The sequence below is a fragment of the Dendrobates tinctorius genome, unplaced genomic scaffold, assembly GCF_039654945.1.
Source record: "Dendrobates tinctorius isolate UK_male_01 unplaced genomic scaffold, ASM3965494v1 ptg000089l, whole genome shotgun sequence".
NCBI lineage: Eukaryota > Metazoa > Chordata > Amphibia > Anura > Dendrobatidae > Dendrobates > Dendrobates tinctorius.
This window is the reverse complement of record NW_027361757.1, coordinates 5955211-5981986: the sequence shown is the minus strand read 5'-3', so window position 1 is coordinate 5981986 and position 26776 is coordinate 5955211. Positions and strand designations below refer to the sequence as shown.

The 26776-nt window shown below is 43.1% G+C and overlaps 1 protein-coding gene across 1 annotated transcript in view; it reads left to right on the top strand.

Moving 5' to 3' along the window:
- ADAMTS14 (ADAM metallopeptidase with thrombospondin type 1 motif 14) overlaps positions 1 to 26776 on the top strand; it is a 296983-nt gene that overhangs the window by 47004 nt on the left and 223203 nt on the right. Inside the window, exon 3 of the mRNA XM_073585783.1 lies at positions 24319 to 24475. Coding sequence (XP_073441884.1) covers positions 24319 to 24475 — 157 coding nt within the window. The remainder of the gene's footprint in view (positions 1 to 24318; positions 24476 to 26776) is intronic.

Here is a 26776-nt window from a genome sequence, read left to right as displayed (position 1 = left end):
AAAACGCAGCGTTTTTATGCATTTGTATGCGTTTTTAGTGCGTTTTTACCGCATTTGTGTTTTTTTCCAACATTAGTTGGCCCCTCACACTAACCCAAACCATGACTTTACTAACCCTAACCCTAACCCTAAGCCTTAACCAAACCATACCCTAACCCTTAACCAAACCATACTAAGGCTGGTTTCACATTTGCGTTTTTTAGCGCTGGAAAAAAACGCACACCTGCGCATGCGTTTTTTCCCCTATATTTAACATGGGTGCGCATACCTGCGCACTGGTCAGCGCATGTATGCGATTTTCATGCGCTGCGTTTTTTTGGGGTGTGCGTTGGTATTTTCCAGACGCAGCATGTTGCATTTTTTGGCCCTGCAAAAAAGCGCATGCGCACATATGCGCACGTTTTGCGCTAAAAATGGCCATTATAGCCTATGGATGCGCATATGTGCGCACTGGCATGCTCATGTATGCGTTTTTTTGCATATGCGTTTTTTTTTTTAAACCATGGAATTTAGGGGTTTGGGTTAGAGTTAGGGTTAGTTAAGGGGGTTTAGGGTTAGGGTTATGGTCAGGGTCAGGGTTAGGGTTAGGGTTAGGGTCAGGGTTAGGGTTAAGTATGGTTTTGTTAAGGATTAGGGTCATGGTTAGGGTCAGGATTAGGGTTAAGTATGGTTTTGTTAAGGGTTAGGGTCAGGGTTAGGGTTAGGGTCAGGGTTAGGGTTAGGGTTAGGGTTAGGGTCAGGGTTAGGGTCAGGATTAGGGTTAAGTATGGTTTTGTTAAGGATTAGGGTCAGGGTTAGGGTCAGGATTAGGGTTAAGTATGGTTTTGTTAAGGGTTAGGGTCAGGGTTAGGGTTAGGGTTAGGGTCAGGGTTAGGGTTAGGGTTAGGGTCAGGGTTAGGGTCAGGATTAGGGTTAAGTATGGTTTTGTTAAGGATTAGGGTCAGGGTTAGGGTCAGGATTAGGGTTAAGTATGGTTTTGTTAAGGGTTAGGGTCAGGGTTAGGGTTAGGGTTAGGGTTAGGGTCAGGGTTAGGGTCAGGATTAGGGTTAAGTATGGTTTGGTTAAGGGTTAGGGTCAGGGTTAGGGTTAGGGTTAGGGTCAGGGTTAGGGTTAAGTATGGTTTTGTTAAGGGTTAGGGTCAGGGTTAGGGTTAGGGTTAGGGTCAGGGTTAGGGTTAGGGTTAGGGTTAGGGTCAGGGTTAGGGTTAGGGTTAGGGTCAGGGTTAGGGTTAGGGTTAGGGTTAGTTAGGGTTTAGGGTTTGGGTTAGGGTTAAGTATGATTTGGTTAAGGGTTAGGGTCAGGGTTAGGGTTAGGGTTAGGGTCAGGGTTAGGGTTAGGGTTAGGGTCAGGGTTAGGGTTAGTAAAGTAATGGTTTGGGTAGTGTGAGGGGCCACCTAAAAATGTTGGAAAAAAACGCAAACGCGGTAAAAACGCGCTAAAAACGCATACAAACGCATAAAAACGCTGCGTTTTTTTCATGCATGCTCATAAAAATGCTTGAAAAAAACGCAGCAGTTGTATGCTTATGTATGCGTTTTTTCAATGCGTTTTTTTGCGGGAAAAACGCGCTGCAAAAAAAAGCAAGTGTGAAACTAGCCTTACCCTAACCCTAACCCTTAACCAAACCCTACCCAAACCCTAACCCTAACCCTAAACCCTAACTAACCCTAAACCCTAACCCTTAACCAAACCATACTAACCCTAACCCAAACCCTAACCCTAACCCTCACCCTAAACCCCCTTAACTAACCCTAACTCTAACCCAAACCCCTAAATTCCATTGTCTAACTAATGGTCAAAAAAAAACGCATGCGCAAAAAAACGCATACATGACCATGCCAATGCGCACATATGCGCACCCATAGACTTATGCGAGCGCAATGCGTTTTTTGAGGCAAGTCGGACGCCCAAAAAATGCAACAGGATGCATTTTGTGCGCCCGAGCGCACACCACAAAAAGACGCATGCGCATAAAAACGTATACAAACGCATGTGTATGCACACATAACCGCATCCCATGCAAAATATAGGAAAAAAACGCATGCTTTTTTTAGCGCTAAAATACAGCGCAAAAAAACGCAAGTGTGAAACGTTAGGGTTAGGGTTAGGGTTAGGGTTAGGGTCAGGGTTAGGGTTAGGGTTAGGGTCAGGGTTAGGGTTAGTAAAGTAATGGTTTGGGTAGTGTGAGGGGCCACCTAAAAATGTTGGAAAAAAACGCAAACGCGGTAAAAACGCGCTAAAAACGCATACAAACGCATAAAAACGCTGCGTTTTTTTCATGCATGCTCATAAAAATGCTTGAAAAAAACGCAGCAGTTGTATGCTTATGTATGCGTTTTTTCAATGCGTTTTTTTGCGGGAAAAACGCGCTGCAAAAAAAAGCAAGTGTGAAACTAGCCTTACCCTAACCCTAACCCTTAACCAAACCCTACCCAAACCCTAACCCTAACCCTAAACCCTAACTAACCCTAAACCCTAACCCTTAACCAAACCATACTAACCCTAACCCAAACCCTAACCCTAACCCTCACCCTAAACCCCCTTAACTAACCCTAACTCTAACCCAAACCCCTAAATTCCATTGTCTAACTAATGGTCAAAAAAAAACGCATGCGCAAAAAAACGCATACATGACCATGCCAATGCGCACATATGCGCACCCATAGACTTATGCGAGCGCAATGCGTTTTTTGAGGCAAGTCGGACGCCCAAAAAATGCAACAGGATGCATTTTGTGCGCCCGAGCGCACACCACAAAAAGACGCATGCGCATAAAAACGTATACAAACGCATGTGTATGCACACATAACCGCATCCCATGCAAAATATAGGAAAAAAACGCATGCTTTTTTTAGAGCTAAAATACAGCGCAAAAAAACGCAAGTGTGAAACCAGCCTAATAGAAGTTCAGCAACATGAAAATCTTTAATTTCTTCTTCAATACCCCTGAGACGCTCTTCAATCTCTAGGGTGTTTCTCATATAGTCCCGCATATTCTGTCCATCATTTAGCTTAGACTGATACAGCTTTCCCATGAGATAAGGCTTATTGCTGAGATTTGATCTTTCATGCACTTTCTTTAACTTAGGGTACCGTTACACCTAGCGACTCACCAGCGATCCCGACCAGCGATATGACGCGGTCAGGATCGCTGGTGAATCGCTGGGTGGTCGCTAGTGAGCTGCCACACAGGCAGATCTCACCAGCGACATCGCTGGGGACGGGGATCACTACTTACCTGTCAGACGAGGCGATCCTGCGTCCTCCCGCCCGCGTCCACGCGTCGCTCGTCGTCACAGCAGGAAGCGCCGCAGGAAGTGACCGACGAGAAATGGTCCTGGAGCTTCTCGCGCGATCAGCGATAACCAGCGGGGGAGCCGGTCGGAGGTAAGTATCAGACACAGCGATATCGCTAGCAATATCACTGCAACGTCACAAAATCGGTGACTTTACAGCGATATTGCTAGCGATATCGCAGTGTGTAACAGGGGCTTTATCCCACTTCTCCTTTGCAGAAATTTAAAGTGTCAGCTTAATCTGCATTTTTCTAATAATGGATAAAAGTTGGATTTGCCACTGTTGCCTGATCATATAGTGTTTCCAGTCTTCTGTGAAGTGAGTTGTATCTAATTATATTAATTTCTTTAAGTTCATTTAACTTGAAGCTTAGAGTCTCACAAGTTCTTAAAGATATGTAGGCTTATAAATACTTCATTAAGGATATGGAAACACTAATATAAATTGATGGACTCTGGCATCTTGCCAAAGAAAATTAAAGGGAGTCTAGAAACTAATGTCACAGGCTGCAAAGTTTTATTTTGCCGAATTGACTTTTATATTAAAACAATTAGTTTTTTGCTCTCATGGGCAGATGTTACTTGCCTGGTAGCCTAAAAAGGCAATATCAATGTGATGCAGCAGTGTCAACTGGAAAGGAATGAACATCACTGTGTAGACCACATCTAACAGCCCACTCACACAAGCGTATAACATGGCTGAGTGCTATTCGATCAGAAAGCACGCTGCCCAATGTTATACTATCGGTTAGTGCCGACTAGCATTTTTTCATGCTGATTCGGCATGAGGAAAAAAAAAAAAGCATGCATATAAGTCTATGGATGAAGTATAAAACATCAGACTGCACTCGTATGTCATCTGAAAGCAGTCCATCATCTGTGGACTCAGACAATAGAGACGATGGAGAAATGACGTTCTCCATCTTCACACCTGTGCTCCTATTCTCTCATGCGAGAGAATCTGATCACACTAAGATTACACTTGGCTCAAGCTATGATTAGTGTTTAAGCCGAGTATCATTAGCAAAATTGGCCCCATGAGAGAGCACACAGTCGACTGACCACAGCCTGATGCAGACAATGTTGTGTACTTTGCAGGGTTGAAACTATAGAGGGTGCAAAGGTTGTAGTCGCACCTGAGCCTTGGCGCCGAGAGGGGAGGGTACGTGGATTGGGAAACAAACATTGGTCCTTTTGAGAAGACCATTTCTGTTAATGACCTGTGATATCTGGGTGTCATGTTGGAAATTTGTATTGAGGACCCTCGATTTTTAATTTATGCCTCTGTTACTTTTTTCTGGAAGAATACTCATAATGAGAAACTTTGTTAAGAAATTGATTTTTAAGGAAGATAGAGAAAGAACATTTTTTGTAGTTACTATGTATGCAGACAAATGCATATTAATGTAGCATTGATCTACACATAATGTATAGGTTTCCCCTACAACTTTTATTATAGGATCTGCTTTACACTGGATTTCCAGTCTAATGGCAATACATCCCATAAATCCCACCAATTACATACAGTTGATATGGAAAGTATTCAGACCCCTTTAAATTTTTCATCCTTTGTTTCATTGCATCCATTTGGTAAATTCAAAAAAGTTCATTTTTTTCTCATTAATGAACACTCTGCACTCCATCTTGACTGAAAAAAAAACAGAAATGTAGAAATTTTTGCAACCTTATTGAAAAAGAAAAACTGAAATATCACATGGTCATAAGTATTAAGACTAGTGTTGAGCGATACCTTCCGATATCGGGAAATATCGGATCGGATTGGACCGGACCGATACCCCAAAAATATCGGATATCGCCGATTCCGATACCGGAAACCAATGCAAGTCAATGGGATACAAATATTGGAATGAAAAAAAACCTTTACTTTCCTTGTAGGTTAATTCTACATAAAGGAAAACAACTAAGAATAATGTAGAATGTATTGGGGGAGGTGGAGGAGACATTAAAGGTATAGAGGTTTAGCCCAATCAAATGGAATAGCAGGAATTAATTTTTTAAAACATTTTTTTTAATTCTTCGGGGTGGTCTTCAGAGTCGTCGTCTCCAGGGTCGTCGTATTCGGGGTCGTCGTCTTCTTCAGGGTGGTCTTCAGGGTCGTCGTCTTTAGGGTCGTCGTCAGGGAGATCCAGAGTGATTACCAAAAACCATTTCAAAAAGCTTGAACTTGGAAATGTGGCAGAAGGTGCAAGAAGGCTGAGGAACTGTTGAGAACCAGCTGACGGTACTGGAACCTGGATTGGTAGCCGAAGGTACAAGAGCCAATGGAACTATGGAGGACCAGCTGATGGTACTGGAACCCGGTTACTAAGCAGGAGGTACCTGTGCTAGGAAGCACTACCAAGGACCAGCAGACGTTGGTGGAACTCGGATACCAAGAAGGAGGCACCTAAGCCAAAGGCTCTGCCTGGAACCAGCTGATGTTACTGGAACCCAGGGGGACATATTCAAGATTGACTTCCAAAGAACCAGCTAATGGTACTGGAACTCAGATAGGCAGCAGAAGGTACACATGAAAAAAAAATTTGCAAGGCCGTGAGCCGGCCGGAGTTACCGAAACCCACAGTCCTACAGGGGGAGCTTGTCCTATTGGCACTACGGAACCAGCCTTCATTGTCAGATCCCGCAGCCCACATAGGAAGCACCTAAACTGCAGGCACCATAGAGTCGGATAACCAGACCGCAACATGACAGGTCAACGTATTGGAGGCAAAGTGACGTTGACACTACCCAGAAACAGCTGGCGTGCTGGAACCAGGCTGGGCAGGAGGGAGTACCCATGCCAAAGACACTTCTGATCAGCAACTGGCGGTGTTGGAGCCCAGGGATTACAGTAGAAACAGAGTGTAGCCAGAGGCCTAATTGGAGCAAGTTTAATATCTGTAGTAGTGTGTATGTGGACAGAGCAGGCAAAATTGCCGGACACACAGCAGGGGATCAGCTGACATTACCGAACCCCAATAACACAGGAGCAAGTGTTGACTGTGCAGTCGGCACTTCTGAGCAGCAACTGGCGGTGTTGGAGCCCAGGGATTACAGTTCAGGTGGTAGAAACATGAACAAAACAGGAGATCTGGATACTGTTGCCAACCAATTATTTAATCTGGAAGAGGACTGGCAAATTCCTGCGAGATCCAGGCCTTGTTCATTTTTAGAAAAGTTAGCCGTTCAACGTTATCGGAGGATAGTCGCATGCGATGGTCTGTTAGTACACCACCTGCGGCACTAAAGACGCGTTCCGATAATACACTAGCAGCAGGGCAAGCCAGCACCTCCAATGCATACTGGCTAAGCTCTGGCCATGTATCCAGCTTAGAGACCCAAAATTTGAAGGCGGAAGAGCCTTGTGGGAGAACACCGAGAGGGCAAGACATGCAGTCTGTCACCATCTGACGGAAATGTTGCCTCCTGCTGACTGGAGCCGTCTGTAATGGTGTAGACATTTGTGGCGGGGACACAAAACTTTGCCACATTTGGGCCATACTGGTCTTGCCTTGTGCTGAGGTGCTGCTTCTGCTCCCTCCTTGTGCAGAGCTTCCTCCACTGCCTCGACGCACTGAGCTGCTTTGTAAAGCACTAGCAGCACTGCTCTCAGGTGGAATGGAGAACATGATGGAATGCACCAGTGTGTCTTGGTACTCCCGCATTTTACGCTCCCGGTTCAACGGTGTTATGAGGCTTTGTAAGTTGTTCCGGTAACAAGGATCTAGGAGGGTGTACACCCAATAATCAGCCGTGTTGAGAATGTGGGCGATGCGGCGGTCGTTTCTCAGGCACTGCAACATGAAATCAACCATGTGCTGCAGACTGCCAACTGGCCAAGAAACGCTGTCCCCTGCTTGAGGCGTCATCTCTGCCTGCTCTGCATCACCCCACCCTCGCTCTACATACTGACTACTAGAGCATTGTGTTCCTCCCTCCTCTGGACAAATGTCTTCCTCCTCCATTGACTCCTCCTCATCCTCCTCACAAAGTGTCCCCTATCTAGGCCTTTGTGAGGAACCACGTTGCGCAGACTGTCCAGAAGCAGATGGCATTTGTGACTCCTCATCCTCCACCTCTTCCACAACCTCCTCCCTTAGTGCTTGCAGTGTTTTTTCAAGCAAGCAGATAAGAGGGATAGTCATACTGACTAGTGCAACATCTGCACTCGCCATCCGCGTGGAATCATCGAAGGCATGCAAAACGTGGCAGATGTCCTTCATAGAGGCCCACTTAGTGGTGGTGAAGTGTGAACGGCGCGCAGTGTGACTTGTTTTCGCCTGATGCAGCTGGTACTCCATAACTGCTGCCTGCTGCTCACACAACCTCTCCAACATATGTAACGTTGAATTCCACCTGGTGGGTAGGTCACATGTGATGCGATGTTCTGGAAGGCGGAATCGGCGCTACAGAGCTGCAATGCACGATATTGCCATGCTGGAACGCCGCAAGTGAGCGCACTCTATGCGGACCTTGTGCAGCAGTGCATCAAGATCCGGATAGTCCCTCAAAAAACTCTGCACGACCAAGTTGAGCACATGTGCCAGACATGGGATGTGAGTGAGGTTGCTTAGGCCCAGAGCTGCCACCAGATTTCGGCCATTGTCACACACTACCATGCCTGGCTGGAGATTCGCTGGCACAAACCACACGTTGCTCTCCTGCTTGATGGCATTCCAGAGCTCCTGCACTGTGTGGCTTCGATTCCCCAAAGAAATTAAATTCAATTTCAATACGGCCCGTTGATGTTTGGCCACAGCTGTGCTCATATCGGTCGTAACAGGTAAGCTTTCACGGGTCCATGTGTGGAGGTAGACTGTGACGGCTCCTGCAGCGCTGATGCAGAGGAAATGGAGTAATAGGAGGAGCCAGAGTGTACAGACTGGATTCCTGCAATCCTTGGAGTTGGCAGAACACGTACAGCACCACTCTCAAGGTTTGTACCCGGCTCCACAACATTTACCCAATGGGCATTGAGGGAAAGATTTCGTCCCTGTCCATGGTTACTGGTCCACGCATCGGTGTTCAGTTGGACCTTGCTACTGACAGCGTTTAGTAGCGCATGTTTAATTTTTCCCTTCACATACTTTTGCAGGGCAGGGATGGCTTGCCTGCTGAAATAAAAGCGGCTGGGCACGGTGTATTGTGGGACTGCCAATGCCATGAAGTTACGAAAGGTGTCAGTCTCCACCAGCCTGAATGTGAGCATTTCAAGGGACAGTAGTTTTGCAATGCCAGCATTCAGAGCCTGTGCTCGGGGGGTGGTTTGCCAAGTATGGGTGCCTTTTCTCCCATGCCTGTGCTACCGATGGCTGTAGACTGGCCTGGGAGAGTGCGAATGACAGGGAACGTGGTGCTGTGGGTGGAATGACGCTGTGTCTCTGTACAACAGTGCCAGAGGTTCTTCCATGGCGATCCTGTGAGGAAGCCGAACCAGCTGTGTGTGAGCTGGAGGAAGAGGCTACAACATGAGTTGAAGAGGTGGTAGGTGGCGCTGTAGGTTGGCATAGGTCTTCAGTGTGTCTTTGTAACTCCACCACGTGCTTGGTCCGCACATGTTTCCACATATTTGTGGTATTGAGGTAGCTGACACTTTTCCCTCTTTTCACTTTATGATTACACAGCTTGCATTTGACAAAGCAAATGTCATCTGCAACTGTGTCAGAAAAGGACCAGGCACTGCAAGTCTTGGTAGCGCCCATTTTGGGTTTTGGAAGAGGCATGCTCCTAATGGGTGCCGAAGTGGAGGCTACAGGCAACCGAGTCTGCCCCCTCCCTCTCCCTTCTTTTTTGGCCGGTTGGGGAATCTCTTCCTCAGAGCTGCTCCCACCACCTTCCTGTACCTCACGCCATGATGGGTCAAGGACCTCATCATCTACACTACCCTCTTCAAACGACTGCTTCTCCTGGGTTGTCTCGACAGCACAGTACACACCAGAAAGTGGCACCTGAGTCTCATCATCAGATGCTTACTGAGGTGTGCTGACCATAGGCACTGGCCCACCCGCCTCTTCAGATTCAGAGAGACAAAGCTGTTGCGCATCACTGCATACTACCTCTTCTTCAAATTCTCGAATGCTGCTTGACTGGCCCCCTCTTTCCAAGCCAACAGAGTCAGAGAACAGAAGTAGAGATGGCTCCTGTCCAGGGCTCTCTGACTGCCTGGGAAATTTGGCAGGTGGTGAAGAGACAGATGGGTGCTATTCAGTGCTCTGGACCTGAGAGGATCTGGAACTAATTGAAGTCGATGCGTTAGCTGCCATCCATCCGACAACGGCTTCAATTTGTTCATCCCGCAGCAGTGAGGTACGGCGAGCTCCTACAAAGCTGTGCATAAAGGACTGTTCCCTGGTAAAACTGGGGGATGCTGAGTCACTGGTGCCCGCAGCAGGCACAGAATCCCCATGTCCTCTCCCTGCAGAAACTCCATGCCCACGACCACGTGCCTTGCTCCCTGCCTTCTTCATCTTGGTAGACTGATAAAGATAGGCAGAAAAGTACTAAGGGCTTAGTGTGCTTATTCCTGAACAGCTGCTAACAGGTATAAGAAACACTAATTTTATAAAGTGTGGACTAGACTTTAATATGAGCTAATGTGGCCTACACAACTGTAAAGTGGAGTGTTTGGTGAACTTTATTAACTTTTTTTCTCACAAAAAGACACTGGATGTGCCCAAAGATGTAAAACCGATAGTATCACAAATTTTTTGTAGCTATTACAATGCAGGAAGGTAACCTACAATGCAGTAGATGAGGCTCCAAAAAATAGGCTTATACTAATCAGGCTGGGGCTGAAGGGCACAAGCCAGCAGAAAGGCTCCTCTATCTACTCCTATATAGTGTTTGCAAATATTCTAGTTGGATACGGATGGAACCACACTAATAGGAGAAATCTGGAAAAATGAGCAGCACTAATGCAAAAAAGGAAAATGTATGAGGCAGTGACGCACGCTGAGCGGACTACAACCGGTGGTGGCTGCAGAACACACTACAGCGTGAGCTGCACTCACACGACAGAGACCTCGCAGACAGCCGTGAACAGCGCTGCAAGGCAAAAGAAATCTTCTCACACAGCAGTTGCTAAAGTAGCCTGGGTAAAGCACAATAAAGCAATTCGCTAGCTCAAACTGTCCCTCAGAGTCAGAACAGCAGCGTCCTGTCCCTAAGTAAATTCACAGCAGAGTGAACCCAAAATGGCGGCGACGGCTTTTATAGTGCATCATGACATCATTTCAGCAGCCAGTCACAGCCATGTCATTAGTTAACATGCCTAACATGCATAACAGGATGTGCCCACACTTCTTAGGATTCCTCATTGGCTGAATAAAATCAAACTGGCTCATTGCATTATGGGAACTTCCGATTCCGGTATTCGATATTCTAAAAGTATCAGAACTCATTATCGGAAATCCGATACAGCGAATATCGGCTGATACCCGATATTGCAGTATCGGAAGGCCCAACACTAATTTAGACCCTTTCCTCAGTATTGAGTAGAAGCACCCTTTTGTGCTAGTACAGCCACGAGTCTTCTTGGGAATGATGCAACAAGTTTTTCACACCTGGATTTGGGGATCCTCTGCCATTCTTTCCTGCAGATCCTTTCCAGTTCTGTCAGGTTGGATGGTGAACGTTGGTGGACAGCCATTTTCAGGTCTTTCCAGAGATGCTCAATTGGGTTTAGAAACAGGAAAGAGGTATATCTTTGTACCGTGTTGGTCAGTAGCTGGAATACTTAGCCAGTGTGCCCTTAGGAACCTTGAATATTGCAGAAATTCTTTTGTAACCTTTGCCAGATCTGTGCCTTGCCACAATTCTGTCCCTGAGCTCCTTGGCCAGTTCCTTTGACCTCATAATTCTCATTTGGTCTGACATGCACTGTGAACTGTAAGGTCTTACATAGACAGGTGTGTGCCTTTCCAAATCAAGTCCTATCAGTTTAATTAAACACAGCTGGACTCCAATGAAGGAGTAGAACCATCTCAAGGAGGATCACAAGGAAGTGGACAGCATGTGCTTTAATATGAGTGTCTGAGAAAAGGGTCTGAATACTTATGACCATGTGATATTTGAGTTTTTCTTTTTAATAAATTTTCAAAAAATTCTACATTTCTTTTTTTTCAGTTAAGATAGGGTGCAGAGTGTACATTAATGAAAAAAAATGAACTTTTTTGAATTTACCAAATAGCTGCAATGAAACAAAGAGTGAAAAATTTAAAGGGGTCTGAAATTCTCTGAATATTTCCGCACCCACTGTATTGGGCCATGTCATCCAGGTCACCATCTTCCAACTGAATACTCATCAATTTATATCCATGCATGAATCAGTGCCGAAAGTTCTGTAAAGCTTCGATAGTAAAGGATAATAGTAAAGGATAGTAATATTCTGGTATGACCAATGCTCCTGGTGCTGAATGGTGTAGAGGTAACAATAATCCAGAAAAGACAGAAGAGAGACAGACATTCCAATATAAATTCGGAATTAAACTTTGCTCCATGAGAGACTGAAATAATTCCTCTGCATAAAGGGACCAATATAGTTAGATGTCTCACTGACTGGGACTTCAGCCTATGTAAAGCTATATAATAGAACTACATAGAAATTACTTACTTACCGTATCTGAAGGTCATACTGCATTGCCTTTTGTGCCTCTATAAGGCTAAGTTCACACTTGCGTACTGGGGCTCTACAGACGGCTGCTTTAAAAATAGGTGCGCAGGACGCATGCAGAAGTAGGCGGACCTAAATGGAAGAAGTGCGGAAGTGGGTGGAGCTTCAGGGAGGAAGTACGCAGCCGTTCGCAGAACGCTGGTACGCAAGTGTGAACTTAGCCTAAGGCCAGTTTCACACGTCAGTGGCTCTGGTACATGTAGTGACAGTTTTCTCACGTACCGGAGACACTGACACACGTAGACACATTCTAATGAATGTGTATGCAGATGTCAGCGTGTTTTCACGGACCGTGTGTCCGTGTGCAAAACACGCTGACATGTCCGCTTTTGTGCAACAGCACGGATCACACGGATCCATAGAAGTCAATGAGTCCGTGTAAACACGTACCGCACACGGATGCTGTCCGTGTGCTGTCCGTGTGCGATCCGTGTGCGCTTTTAAAAGTCAAAGGGTTAACAATGAAACTAATTTTTCCAAGACACGGACACACGGACAGCATATGGACAGCACATGGACAGCACACGGATGGTACACACGGACATACGGCTAGCACACAGATGTCACACGGATGGCCTACGTATCCACACGGACACACGGACACGAATAGCTCCAGTAGTGGTTTTTCCGGTACCGGAATTATCTAGACGTGTGAAACTGCCCTAAATAAGTATTTAGAGGCGAATGATTGTTTTTAGACCGAATACAATTTTCTGCCTACTTCTATAGCACTTTAATGCAGGGCATATGCATCGTAAATTACCCCTAAAAATATTTTAAAGGCAAATATATTATTTGAGTAACTACTTTTTGATAGGGATTTTATGTTTCTCAAAAAGAAGCCAACCTTTTAGCTTTTCCGAATTTTCCAGGACTTATGAAATAATTGCTGAATTAGAGTTTTGTTTTGTTAAATACAAATGCTAAAATGAAACTTAAAGGGGTTGTGCACTTTTGGGTACTAGTTTGCTGTCGCTCTATGTGACTTGTGAAACCTCACAGCACAGTGTGCATACTGGCCAGATTCTTCAATGCCGTGAGCAGGCGCGTATTTGACCTCATGAATGTGATTTGCATAAATGCGGTCATGTGCCGACTAGACATGTGCAACCTCGTTTAATAGAAGTGAAATGAACTAGGCAGAACACGTTTAGTCGTAATGTGGCTGGAAGTATACAAATAGCACTATTGTGCTGCTCACATGACCGCCTGCTCCCGGCACTGGCACCGGAGAATCCTAAGAGCACCCAGTGTTCGCGCTGTGAAGCTTCATATGTCTCTAGTCACATAGAGTGACTGCAGACGTGAGCCCAAAGCCTGAACAACCCCTTTGTACTTGATCATACATATGAAGTTGTATGAACCCAAGCATTTGTTTGGTCGACAGCTACAGTATCTCTTCCGAATCCTCTGTAAACATGCATAAACCGAGGAGTGTTCATGTTTATTCCAAGAGGGAGATAAGAAATAAGCTTTCATATCTGATGGTGGCTTATCTCATGCAGAATGAAAAATCAGGCACTCTGGCCCACAGGGAACTGGTGAATCCCTCAGTGGGCCACTGTGTTCCCACAGGGATCTAACCACATACAAGAGCAGTGCATGGCTCAGTGCACTTGTTGCACTACATACAGGATAGATCATTGTATAGCTTCTCATCATTTAACAAGTTATGCATTTTATTATTACTTAAAAAATAGGTGTTCTGAGATGACATAATGGAGCAGTATCAGACCACATAGTGTATACTCTGTCCAAGCCCCACCTTCTCGACATTGCACTTCCCCACCAATCGACTTGCAGCTTCTCGCTGTTGCATACAGTTGTTGTCTAGGACTAACATTGATGGGCAATCTTTGAACATCAAGATCAGATTGGAGAGGGTCCCACATTCGACACACCCACAGACTAGCTATTACCATGTACTTCGGGGGCCAGAAATACCCAGTTTATTAAGCCAGAACAAGGTAATATTTACATCTATCTGAAGAGTGAGCCCAAGAATCAATGTTACTGGTAGGTCTTCGGCACCGTAGTCCAGCAATGATCAGGCATGTTGAAATACTTGTTCAATCCACCTTTTTCTCAACAGCAAACATTGAGAAAGTCAGGCTTTACCCATACATTTTACATGGTAAGTCTGTCCTGCTACAACAGGTTCTCCTTTAACTAGTGTAACATCAAACAGTAGACCTCTATACACCTCCATCACTTAATTGCCTCAAACTGAATTTATCAGGAAGAAGAATAATAGTAGGCATGAGCTATAGACATGTACAGCGAGTCTTAATATATGCTCATACAGTTATAACTTGATGTGGTTTGCTTTTAAGATAACATAATGACCAAAGGTTACATGTCAGGAGGCATACATGCTTCATAGGATGGAGTCCCCTTTTTAGGATACCCTTCATGAGTCAGAATGGAGAGCTGCTATTAACCCCTTTCCAACATCAGACTACATAATAGGCCGATGTCGGACTCCCTCCCTTTGATGTAGGCTCCGGCGGTGAGCCCACATCTTTTCCGGCACATGTCAGCTGTTTTGAACAGCTGACATATGCTGCTAACAGCCATGGGAGGAATCACGATCCACCCACAGCTATAAACCCGTTAAATGCCACTGTCAAACTCTGACAGCTGCATTTAACACGCGCTTCCGGCAAGCACACCAGAAATATGCCCATTGGTGACCCCTGTCGCTGATCACTGTTGGGTTGGCATGACAACCAGAGGTCTCCTGCAGACCTCTATGTTTGTCACTGCCAGATTGCTATGAGCGCCGCTTGGTAGTCGACGCTCATAGCAAGTGAACAATTCTGCTACATACAGGTGATCTTATCATCGCTTGTATGTAGCAGAGCTGATTGGGTTATAGCAGCTTCTAGTCTTCCATGGAGGCTATTGAAGCACGCCAAAAGTAAAAAAAGTGTTTTTAAAAATATAAAACAAATTTAAAAAAATACAATAGCTTGTGCTGCTCGGAAGCTCACTGGATCACTGAATCTGGCCTACTTCAGTGCACCTGTGCTCCTCTAATATAAAAGGCAAAGTTGCCTCTGCTTGCATCATTGGAAAATGCACAGTCCGCATCAACTGCTCAGCGATTACTCTGTCAACCAACTAGGACTGCTACTTATTGAGACCATCAGCCAAGCCCTTTAAGGTGCTTATACATCTTCAATAACTGTCAACTAACAGCTATCTCTCACAAAGCACCAATACACATGCGCGCTCAGTTCAGCTGAGCATGTTTGTGTTTTTAAAGCACCGCTTCAGTGTTTTTTTTAATCTTACTGATGGAGTGGTGCCACTAGTCTAAGTTCACTGCCCCTAGTATTAAACTTACCAGCCGCAGTCTACTTCTTATATCTGTGCCGCTCTGTTTGGTCTCCAGCAGTTTGTGACCGTCGGATAGCTCCAATGTTTGCTGGGCGATCCAGAAGTTACTACTCAGTGTAAGTCTGTGCGAGCCAGAACGAGGCCAGAACAAGGCCAGACTTGCCTTGAAAGCTTGTGATCATTACTTCTGATTTCCGGTCAGACAGACATTGTGGTCACAAGATGGCAGATGAGGACCACAATGGCACCAGGAAGACCTGAAGATGCCGGTGAGCATAATACTAAGCCAGATAACTTAGATTAATGGCACCACTACAGAGCTGAAAGTAAAAAAAAAATGCTGGAGTGGTGCTTTAATTGAGAGTCAGGAGGCCACCAAACACATATGATAGCTTCCACTTATGCCAAATAAGCAGCTCTGGAAGATTTTGCTTAAATGTGTATTGGGGTCTTTGACGTGATAGGGAGCGTGAACTTCACCTACAATAGTCATATCCACCTAAATGTCACAGAACATATATATGTCACACTTGCCAATTGTTCTTAAGTAGGTTCTTTTTTTTACTTACTCAACTTTTATCTGTCTTCTCAGATGGTTTTCTATGCAAAGGAGAGGGGAGAGATAGATTCAGCAGGCATTCTAGTGGTATAAAAAGAAGATGACCCCTGCCACTGTAGTGTTGGGGAAAGTAAGAAGGTAACATTTAATTTCTGTTTTTAACATACTGTTAACTAGTTTTTGCAACTGTTTTCACAAAGGTGGAATAACGTATTCATTATTTGGCTTTGAGGGTTTAGAAAACACTTTAACTCGATTTGATAGAATACGCAAGGAAAGTCAAATTACTTTTATTTCATAGTTTATTCATTTTTTTTTTCAGTTATTACTAACAACATTTGTCCATTGTTTTATCTATCAGCAGCGTAGACCCAGTGTAGATTACTTAACACATTCATTAATGTTATAAGATAATTCAAGCTATTTTATCACATATACAATAATATTATAACATTCAGGTGTGAAATAAGGAAATAATAATTGCAGGTATTATCAGGAATAGTTTGGCTGGCATGTGATGGGCAGTAGTCCTTTAGGAGAAGTGATACGATGATCATTTTTGATAGATGTGGATGGTTGTGATTGATGTAGTTTTTCCATGGATGGTCCTAATTTAAAGTTTAAGATAGTTCTCTTTTATGTGTGATTCATGCTATTGATTTTAGAAATGCTTCCAGATTAGAATACAATTTACTGAGACGCACACATGACCTCAGTTATAATGTCTGCTTTATGGAACTGGGCATTAATTTTTTAAGGGGCCAACAGAGATAGTGAAATACTAATACCCCAGAATTGTGGCATGGTAAAAAAAATGCTATTTCTTTGTGTGTGGAAACAGTTTAAGTTGCTATATGGGCAGTCCAGTGACTCAGTGGTTAGCTTTAGGTCCTGAGTAGAGTTGAGCGAATATGTTCGGAATTGGTTGCCAAATCTGAATTTGCCATATTCGTGCCATATTGGTACCCTATTTGTGCCGAATTTATGTTTGGTGACGTTTCCAAACATATTCGTTTACTTCTACTCCTATTGACTCCAATGACGTTTGGATTTCTCTAGGTAATCTGGTTTCTTCCCGTACTTTAAAAACAATAGATAGATAGATTGGGTAATTTCCTATTAAATTGGCTCTTGCATGTATGTGTTTCTGAGAAATAAGATTGTGGCTAGATGTGAATAGTCTGTACCGTGTTGAATATTTTGGCACTTTGCAGCCAGTAGGAAAAAATTATTCTTTAGCTAAAAAATATTCGAACAGCACAAAAATATTCTCTGTGGAAACACGGCCTTAGACCACTTTCAGACATCTGTAAGTCATATACGTGTCCTATCTGTGGATTTTACTGATAGAACACGTACTGATATAATAAATAGCGATCTTCACATGCCCACTTTTATTTTTGCGGACTGAGAGTCTGCAAAAAAAATCATAGAGACATGTCCATTTTTTATTTGAGTCATGGCGCAAAATCGTCCATACAAGTATAAGGGTCTGGAAAAATCCTAGAGCTATTCTTGTGCTGTTCGGTTTTAACAATGCAATAGGTAGGACAAACTTTGCAGTTTATTTTTGGCATATGAAAAAAATCCCTGATGGTAAAAATGAATCAAGTAATTTTATGCATAACTTACCTGCTTCTCTAGCTCCTGACAATCAGCTGTTATTGCCAAGGAAAACCATATTTGACTATACATACTGGAAAATGCAGTATTATGGCATTTCTAATGACCCTACTCTTCCAGAGTAGGAGAAGCGCTTACAAAGTGACTCTTTATTTTGTCTCATAGAAGGTGGTCCCAAACAGGGATCTCCCTCTGATATCAGCTATTATTATAATTACCACAGTCTTTCTCCTTTTTGCTCTATCTTATTCATGGTATTTTTGTAAATTTCCTGTTTAATCCATCTTGTTGTTTGGTTGTTATTTTCCATATTTCATAGCGACTATTCTCTTTATTACAGTTAAATAAAATCTGTCCATAACCTCATAAATGGGCTTGTAGGTCTTTGACATTTAAATCAATTGACACCTTTATTTCTTTTGTATGTTGCTGCATTTATTTAATTCATTTTCAAATTAAGCAGAGCGTTATAGGCCCAACATAGTATTTCCCAAGCCTCTATCCCTCAGGTCTATTTCTCCTAATACCACTTGCGCTCTTAGCTTGATTGATCACACCCTGTCTGTGTGACGTCACGTGCCAGGCAAGGAAATCAGACAGTGAGCCATCATTCAAGCTAAAGTGGCTGGTGCCAGGTGGGGAAACAACCTCGGGAGGCAAAGGCTCAGGGAGTGCTTTGTCACGCCCAGAGCACTTACTGCCTCATTTGCATATTATTTATTATACATTACTTATATAGCGCTATCTTATTCCGCAGCGCTTTACATATATTATCATCACTGTCCCTAATGGGGCTCACAATCTAGATTCCCTATCAGTATGAATTTGGAATGTGGGAGGAAACCGGAGAACCCAGAGGAAACCCACACAAACACGGGGAGAACATACAAACTCCTTGCAGATGTTTTCCTTGGTGGCATATAAATAATAATGTTGTTTGCTTTGGAATGCAGCAATACATAGAAAATATAAAGGTGTCAATGGATTTAGCTTTCAAATCTACCCTCATCTGCTTCCCAATTGAATACTATATGAATATGACTATTTGAACATAGTTGTAATTGTACATATAATCCTATAAATGCTGTAAGGCTACGTTCACATGGCAATATTTTAGTCACTGTTTCATATTAGTATTTGTAAGCTTATATCAGGAGTCGATCAAAAATCCAGAAGTGGTGATGGTGACGTGATTCTAGTATACTTTTCCTCTGATTGCTCCCCACTCCTGGTTTTGATTTGCAAATACTGATGTGAAATACTGACCAAAAATCTGCCAAACAAGCTTAGCTTATTAGCTTGGCTTCTACAAGTCTAGTTTACAATTTTGATGTGTTTTTTTGGCAATGGAACATAGTCAGATACTTACACTTTGGAGTTTCTGCAGTTCGATAAAATCATTTATTTGATTTAAAAACTTTTTTTATTTCATTTTTATTTAATTTAAATTTGGTTTAAATATATATATACTTTTATTTAAAATCAAATATGCTATTTTGTGTAATTTGTTTGCTGTCCTAATGAGCCTATCACCAACCTCTACTCCTAACATTACCAAGATGAGCGCTACAAAACCCCAAGATTTTGTATTTAGTGGAATAAAATGCTATTTAGCTCAAATCAGAGCTGAGGATAAATGATGATCTACTCATTGAACTTGCAGTTATCATTAAATGGGAATTTTTTAAGAGATAGACGTCCTTTTGGCTGGAGCTACACTGCAACATTGAACACGAGACCATTAAATTGGAGCATAATGCTGGAGAATGGGGTTGCATCTGATCCAAAAGGTCAACAGTGACAAGCAAGTCATAAAATGTCAAAAACAGTTGGATTTTTTGTGACTTGCTTGTTGAGGTTAGGGTACTTTATGATTGCAATATGTCCCCATTCACTCACATTTGGCTGCAATGTAGCAGTATTATACAGCAATCTTTGGCCATGTAACTTCTATTGCTGCTATAGTAAACTAAAGCCACTACTGGTCTATGATCACAGCACATAAACTTGTAAATAAGACCCAACTCTCCCTGCGTATCTAAAAAAAAATACCTTTTCAATCTCCCATGTCGTATTCCAATTGGGGCTTTAGGTCTGCACCTCCTCTACTGGTAGAATCGCTGTCTCCCTGCCTTGATTGATGAGGATGGCGCATCCGACATCATACACAGATATCTGCGAAACTTGCACATGCTCAGATGGATCGCAGGCCTATGCAGGCACACTTAGATCTGTCCTACAGGAGCGAGCTAAGTTCTGTAACGCACATGCACCGGCACTGACTTTACTTCCGGTAAATAGGCTCAAGCACATTCCCGAACTTTGCTCTGCCCTTAGGAGACAAAGGCGCAAGATCCGCAGGGATTTATCGATGACATAGCATGTGTCATCCACATTATTCAAGGCAGGAGGATGGCAATTCTGCCAAAATCGGAAACGCAGATTCTAGACCTCCTATGCCCATCTGACCGGACCGTGCTGGTTAGACTGGACTACAGTAGAAGACCAGTTAAAGGTGTTGGCTTTAGTTTATATTGAGAAAACCTGATGGCAGGTTCACTTTAAGAATATTTGGAGCTGTCTCATAGTTTTAGAACCTGTAGAAATGCACCTACTGTACACTCAGTCTCAGCCATGATTTTATATAGGCACAAGATTCCTAAGTTACCTATATTATTCTTATAATTTACGGTAGGGACAACGTTATCCCATAGGCCCAAAAATAAACCAATCCAAATTCTATTACATGCAATGACTTGATGACCTTGTATCTATATCATAATCTTACAGTTGAGTAATACGTTATTACAAAGTTCAGAATGATTTATACTCGTACACAACAAAACATCACGCAGCCATATGGTCTGAAATCTGCAGCAGAAAATGTAAGACACGGCCAGTCTTGGCCGTAGCCCTGTTAGCTAACAGCAGCTATTTAAAGCTCTAGAGCACTTCAGGCAATTTTTGCTTTAATGCAGACCATCTGAATAGTGTGCGTGGTTCATATATGACTGCAGCTTGTGCTTCATGAATTTTATAGTTCTGTGTATTACGCCAAATGCAGGAAGTTTACAGGTGTGTTATTACGGCAGTGCGTGAGACAAGTTGACAAGAATTACAGGCAGTTTTTTATAGTAAAATTATACAAGCAGCATGTTTTTACAAAACATAACATTTGCTGTTGTTTCTTGAGGGTTTCTATCACTGTCTATGAATAAGGAATACGTGGCACTGTTAAAGGGATTGTATGAGATCAGAAAAACATGTCTGCTTTCTTTCAAAAACTGCGTCACTCTTCAGTGTGTAGCATTGCACACAAGAATAATAGGGCTAAAAAAGTTAATTGTCAGATAAGTAACCTCTCTAAGGCTAAGGTCACATGACCATATTTTCTCTCATGCAAGAACAATATGCTAATCATACTCTGGTCAAACATCCGGCGGGCATTTGATTAATACACCAACAGTTTATTCTGTACATTATGAAATGCAGTTTCCTAGGTTAAAGAAACACTCCCATCAAAGTTTTGATCCTCTTACTATATTTCAGTCATCACACTAAATGGCACTGTGCACTTACAATTGCTCAATTTGCTTTTCTATCCAGTAAATTCTTCTCTTTTCTCTGGTCTATGTAGAAGCAGGAAGTCTATTGTCCCTACATGAGTACTCCCCCGCTTCAACTTCTGAATGGTACCTGAACCCAAACCTGAGCCCCATTCAGATGAATGCGAGGCCCGAGCATGCATTGTTTTCCATACTGTCAGCGCAGCAAACACGGGTTCTTATCGGCATTAAGATCATTAATGCCGATCAGAGAGCTTTGGTTCCCACACTGTTGAATGACAGCATGAGCCAGCAGCTGTGACCAGGGGTAAAAATCCGCCGGTCACAGACAGTGCTGATAAAAGAGTACTACTCTCATCAGCGTATACCCGTTGTTGCCGATAACTGCAAGAGCAGGCACTGCTGATGGGAGTATTGCTATAAACAAAAATAATTAAAAAAAAATAACTTGAGGTCCCTTCTATATTGATAACAAGCACAGGCAAAACCGACAGCTGCAGGCTGCAGCCCTCAGGTGTCAGCTTTATCATAGCTGGTTATCAAGAAAAGAGCGGTTGCACGCTGAATTTAAATTAATATTAATAAAAAAAGGCATGTGGCCCCCCGATTTTTGACAGCCAGCCAAGTTAAAGCAGACAGCTGGGGGCTGGTACTCTCAGACTGGTAAGGGGCCGTGGATATTGTCTCCCCCAAATAGCAGCCTGCAGCAACCCCAGAAAAGGGGCATCTATTAGATGCGCTAATTCTGACACTTTGCCCTGCTCTTACCACTTGCCCTGGTGGAGTGGCACGTGGGGTAATATTTGTGGGGTTGATGTCAGCTGTTTTAAGCCCAGAGATTAGTAATGGAGAGGCATTAATATAACAGCACCATTACTAACCCCATAGCTAGATTGTAAAAAAACACAACCAGAATAAAATCCTTTAATTGAAACAATGACACTCCTTTACTTGAAATAAAAATAAAAAAGCAAAGTTATACCTTGACGTCTAATCCGTTGATGCCGATGTCACCTGTAAAAGACAGAAAGATGTCCCCAGCCAATCCCTAGGAGACATCTGATATTTAAGGCTCTGTCCCCTATTGGGAGATGCCTTAGCAACTTTAGTTATTAGTCTATATCCTGGTACCTAATTGTAAGGTCCCCATTCCTGTGCTTTTTGTACCTGATCCTGTCCGCCCCGCTGTACATATACATGTACCTGCCCTGCCTGCGCCTAGTCCTGTACCTGACCCATCTGATCCCACTCCTGTGTACCTGCACCAGTGATCCCAAACCTGTGCGCATCCCATATTCCTGTACCAGTCCCACTTGTGCCTGATCCTGCTTCTGTTTTCTTGTTGCATACAGACTGCTAAATGGTTTTCTGGCCAGGTTTCAGCAGCCGTGGCTCCGAGGGTCCATCTTGGAGTAGCACCTGGTGTCCACCTAGATTCAATTCAAACCACGCCATCTACTGTATGGCTCATGTTCACATAGTTACACCCTTCAGGCTCTCCCCGGACCCAGACACAGTGGTTCCACAACCACATGCGTAACATAGTGTGGTATTATATTCTTTTTTATGGTTGTATTGGTAACGCCTTCTCATTGGAAGTATGTAAAGTGGCCTCAAAGAAATAGTGCTCCATCATATGATTAAAAGTTTTCAGTCTTTATTTAAATACATCTAAAAAATCCATGGCATACAAATAAAGTATAATCTCTGATGCATTTCGAACTATACAATATTTTCTTAGTCTGAGATACTACTAAGAACATATTGTAGTATTCAAATTTGTCTGTCGTCGATTTTCTAATACTTATGCAAATAAAGGTGTAAAACTTTTTTATCCCTATACTGGCGCACTTTTTCTTTTGGATTACTACCCGGTGTACCAAGACTGCTCCGTGCACGCTGGTGGAGGTAAGCTGCCAAATATCCCACGCTATATTATGTCTGGTGTTACATTCATTTTTTTGTTGTATTGCTTCTTTTTTGTGGTATTGTACAGGGCGGTATTCATGGGCGAGGGGCTGGTGTATTCCCACACCTTGACACCCCACAAATAAACAGTGTCTCGATTCCCATGTGCTGTATGTGTGGTGAAGAGCACTCACGTTTCGGTGCAGGCCCCCGCTGTCTCCTTGCTTCCTGGAACAGCCGCACATAAACCAGACGATACCCATTTATGCTTAGCCAGTCCAACTATACTTAGCAGTCTCAGTTCAGTAGATGTCATCATATTGTATTGGGCACAAGCTTCATTTCTGTTACTAAGGTTCCTGGACAGTATACATTCACATTTTTCATTCTTTCAGCCTGTTCTATCCCTCCACTTATTAGACCCTGATTTTCTGATAGGCTCCGCAGTACTCACAGGATTCTTCATGTACCTCTCACACGTTTCCCTCCATCTCCCACGTTATGGAAGTAATGTAACCGCTCTCCAGAGCCACTGACTTTAGCCTGGATGTTCCAGGAAAGTCCACAGGGAGTCCCACAGGATCCCATATTGCCTGAACGATAGGTACTTCTCATACTTCCATCCCACTGCCCTTGAACTTCACTTTTCTTCTTACTAACACTGAACTCTCATACTCTCTAATCTAATCAGGAGTGTTTCTCCTTCTTGTCTGAACTTTTCCTTCCCCTAGTGGGCTGGTCCCAACAATTTTAACTGTATGCTAACTTTCAAACCCACTTCCTATATCTAATATGCCCACAACTGAATTTTTCCTATCCCTATTCTAAACAATGAGCCCTATCCTACACCTGATGCTGTAAACTTAATCCTGTATCCTACACATAAATTGTATTATACATTACTAACATTGCACATTGGTTACATTAGTGTTTAAAAGGTCCTATGCATTTTTCACATATTAAATCACTCCATAGAAATACATCAGAGTGACATCACATTTTGGAAACGGCATCTTTCAGGAGGGAAGGCACCTGACAGTTCATACCCTTACAGTATGTTGGGTGCTAGTATGTTCCGCTCTGTGGTTGTATGGCAGTATTAGTAGATTATTCTTTCTTGTGGCAGTAGTATGCCCTGAGGTAGTGATAGTATCTGCTTCTCTGTAGTGGAATCCTTGTGTTTTTCCATGAATGACAGACAGGCCGGGTATGACAGCTCCTAATATTTCCCGAGAAAATAAATAAGAGATGTAGACAATGCCAAGTACTGTAGTAGTACCATTCTGCATCAATTATTATGTTTTCTTTAAATTATTTTAACAAGAATTAATTATATGCACATATATTTTTCAGTCTGGAATGATAAGAACTGACAGTAGCGAGTTCTTTATTGAACCTTTAGAAAGGGGTCGACAGGAAGATGAAGAGAATGGTCGTACTCATGTCGTCTACAGGAGATCTGCTGTTCAATACAATAAAACTGGAAGTCCAGGGGAGATGCATAATGAAGGTAACTAAAATAAAATCATGTGCTGTCTTCCTTGTGCCTTTTGCATGTATAGTTAAAGCTAAATGTCAGCTAGCCTTGAAGTTCTAGTTTATATCACTCTGGGTTAATTGGGCTTCCCAGGAATAGAAAAAAATAAGGAAGAAAGAAAATGTAATTAAGTGTAAATGCCTAAATACCTTTAGCAAACCACATTCATTTTGTCTAGGGATGTATTCATTATAGTAAATTAAATTACCCATCCAAGAATTTTATGACAATGTCAGCTGCCTGTGAGTATGTGCAGAAAGAAGCTCCCCAAAAATACAAGGAATAAGATATGTGGATGATATACCTTTAAGGGTCACCACGTCCTGCGAGCGTTTCGGAAAGATTTCCTTCGTCAGGGGGTGGCTATAGTTATTTATATCAGAAAGCTGAATCACACCAATATCTGTGACCCGAGCGTATATTCCTTGTATTTTTGTCTCATTGCACCTAGCACTTTATATAGGATATTGCAATCTTTTTTTGTTCCTGGTTTATTTATTTATATATTACACATTCTTATACCTGAGCACATTATGGAATGGAGCACAGGCACTTTAATGTGATTTTTATATTTCTTATATCTTCAGTTTTTATCCGATATTGCACATTATGTCCTGTTTTTTTCACACTTGAGGAATATGAGATAGAAGATGGAGACCCGATAGCATCGGGAGGGCGGTAATGTCATGATGGGTGCAGGCTTTGCAGCGTTGAGAATCTCTCCCCCCCATGTGCTCACCCACCTATCCACTCTCTCTTTCCCCATGTGCTGACCTCTCCTGTCTGTGCTCTCTTCTTTCACCTGTCTATATCACAGCTCCTGGGCAGGGGAGGAAGCAAAAGGCAATACTGACATTACAGCAGGAGATCACAAAGGATACATTTTGTGAGATAAAATATTGTTTAAAAACAGTTATTGAAATATTTTTCCTCACAAAATAAATCTTCTGTGATCCCCTGCTGTAATGTCTGTATTGTCTTTTGCTTCCTCCCCTGCCCAGGAGATGTGGTATGCTCCGTACACGGTCAGACACAGACAATATTTAAAATGAACTTTCCTTCATGGGAAAACTCCTTTAATGTGACCGGCTTCCTCTGCCGCTGGGATCAGCCAAATGAATTCCATGCAAGCGCAGTAAATCAGAATGCCACCATCTTTGTGCAGACAGATAGCAGCGATCACATTAAAACTGCGCATGCGCTCCTCCGGTTCAAAGATGGCGGCGGTCAGTGAATCATTCAGCTGATCCTGGCGACGGTGTGTTTGCGACGGTGTTCCGCTGGTGGTACTGGGCAAGAGGCTGCGTACGGTGTATACAGTGTGTGTGTATGTGGTGCGTACGGCATATACAGAGTGTGTGTGTGGTTCATACGGCATATACAGTGTGTGTTTGTGTGTGTGTGTGTGGTGCGACGGTGTTCCGCTGGTGGCACCACGCAAGAGGCTGGTACCACCAGCAGTTTCCATATTGAGACACCCATCACTTAGGTGTCCCAATATGGCAGTCGGTGAACTTCCGCCGATTGGAATCCTGGGATCCAGAGACATCTGGAAGTGAAGACATTACAAGGTAAGTATAAGATGCTGAACCGTCTGTAAAAGTCTGAGCACAAGATTACCCCCCTATTAGATGTATATTCTTAGTATTATCTAAGTGGGTCTGCATGTTTTTACTTATACATATGTAATTTATTAATGGTATTTTTTTGTCCTAATATGTGCACAATGCTTTTGTTATTGTCACTTTTTATTTAATAAAGGCATATTATCATTTAGGCTATGTGCCCACGTAGCGTTTTATTCCGGACACTAAAAACCGGACTCCTTCCCAGAAATCGCGAGTTTTTTTCCGCGCGATTTCACTGCGATTTTACCGCGATTATGTTCGCAATTTTGCCGCGATTTTCGCTTGCGATATTCAAGCACTTTCCAAGCGATTTGAAGCATCGCTTGGAAAGTGATTGACAGGTTGGTCACACTCATCAAACATAGTGTTTGACAAGCGTGAGCAGGTTTTTACTATTGAGGCCGCCTATGCGGCATCAATAGTAAAAGATAGAATGTTAAAATGCTTAAAAAAATAAAAAAATCGGGGTATATTTACCTTCCGGCGTCCCGCGCTGCATTCCCAGCCTCAGCGTTCCCAGTAATGCCTTGCGAGACCTGTGATGACGTAGTCTCGCGTTGCTATAGCGATCTCACGAGACCGCTAGAGTCACGCGAGACTACGTCATCACAGGACCTTGCCGCAAGGCATTACTGGGAACGCTTAG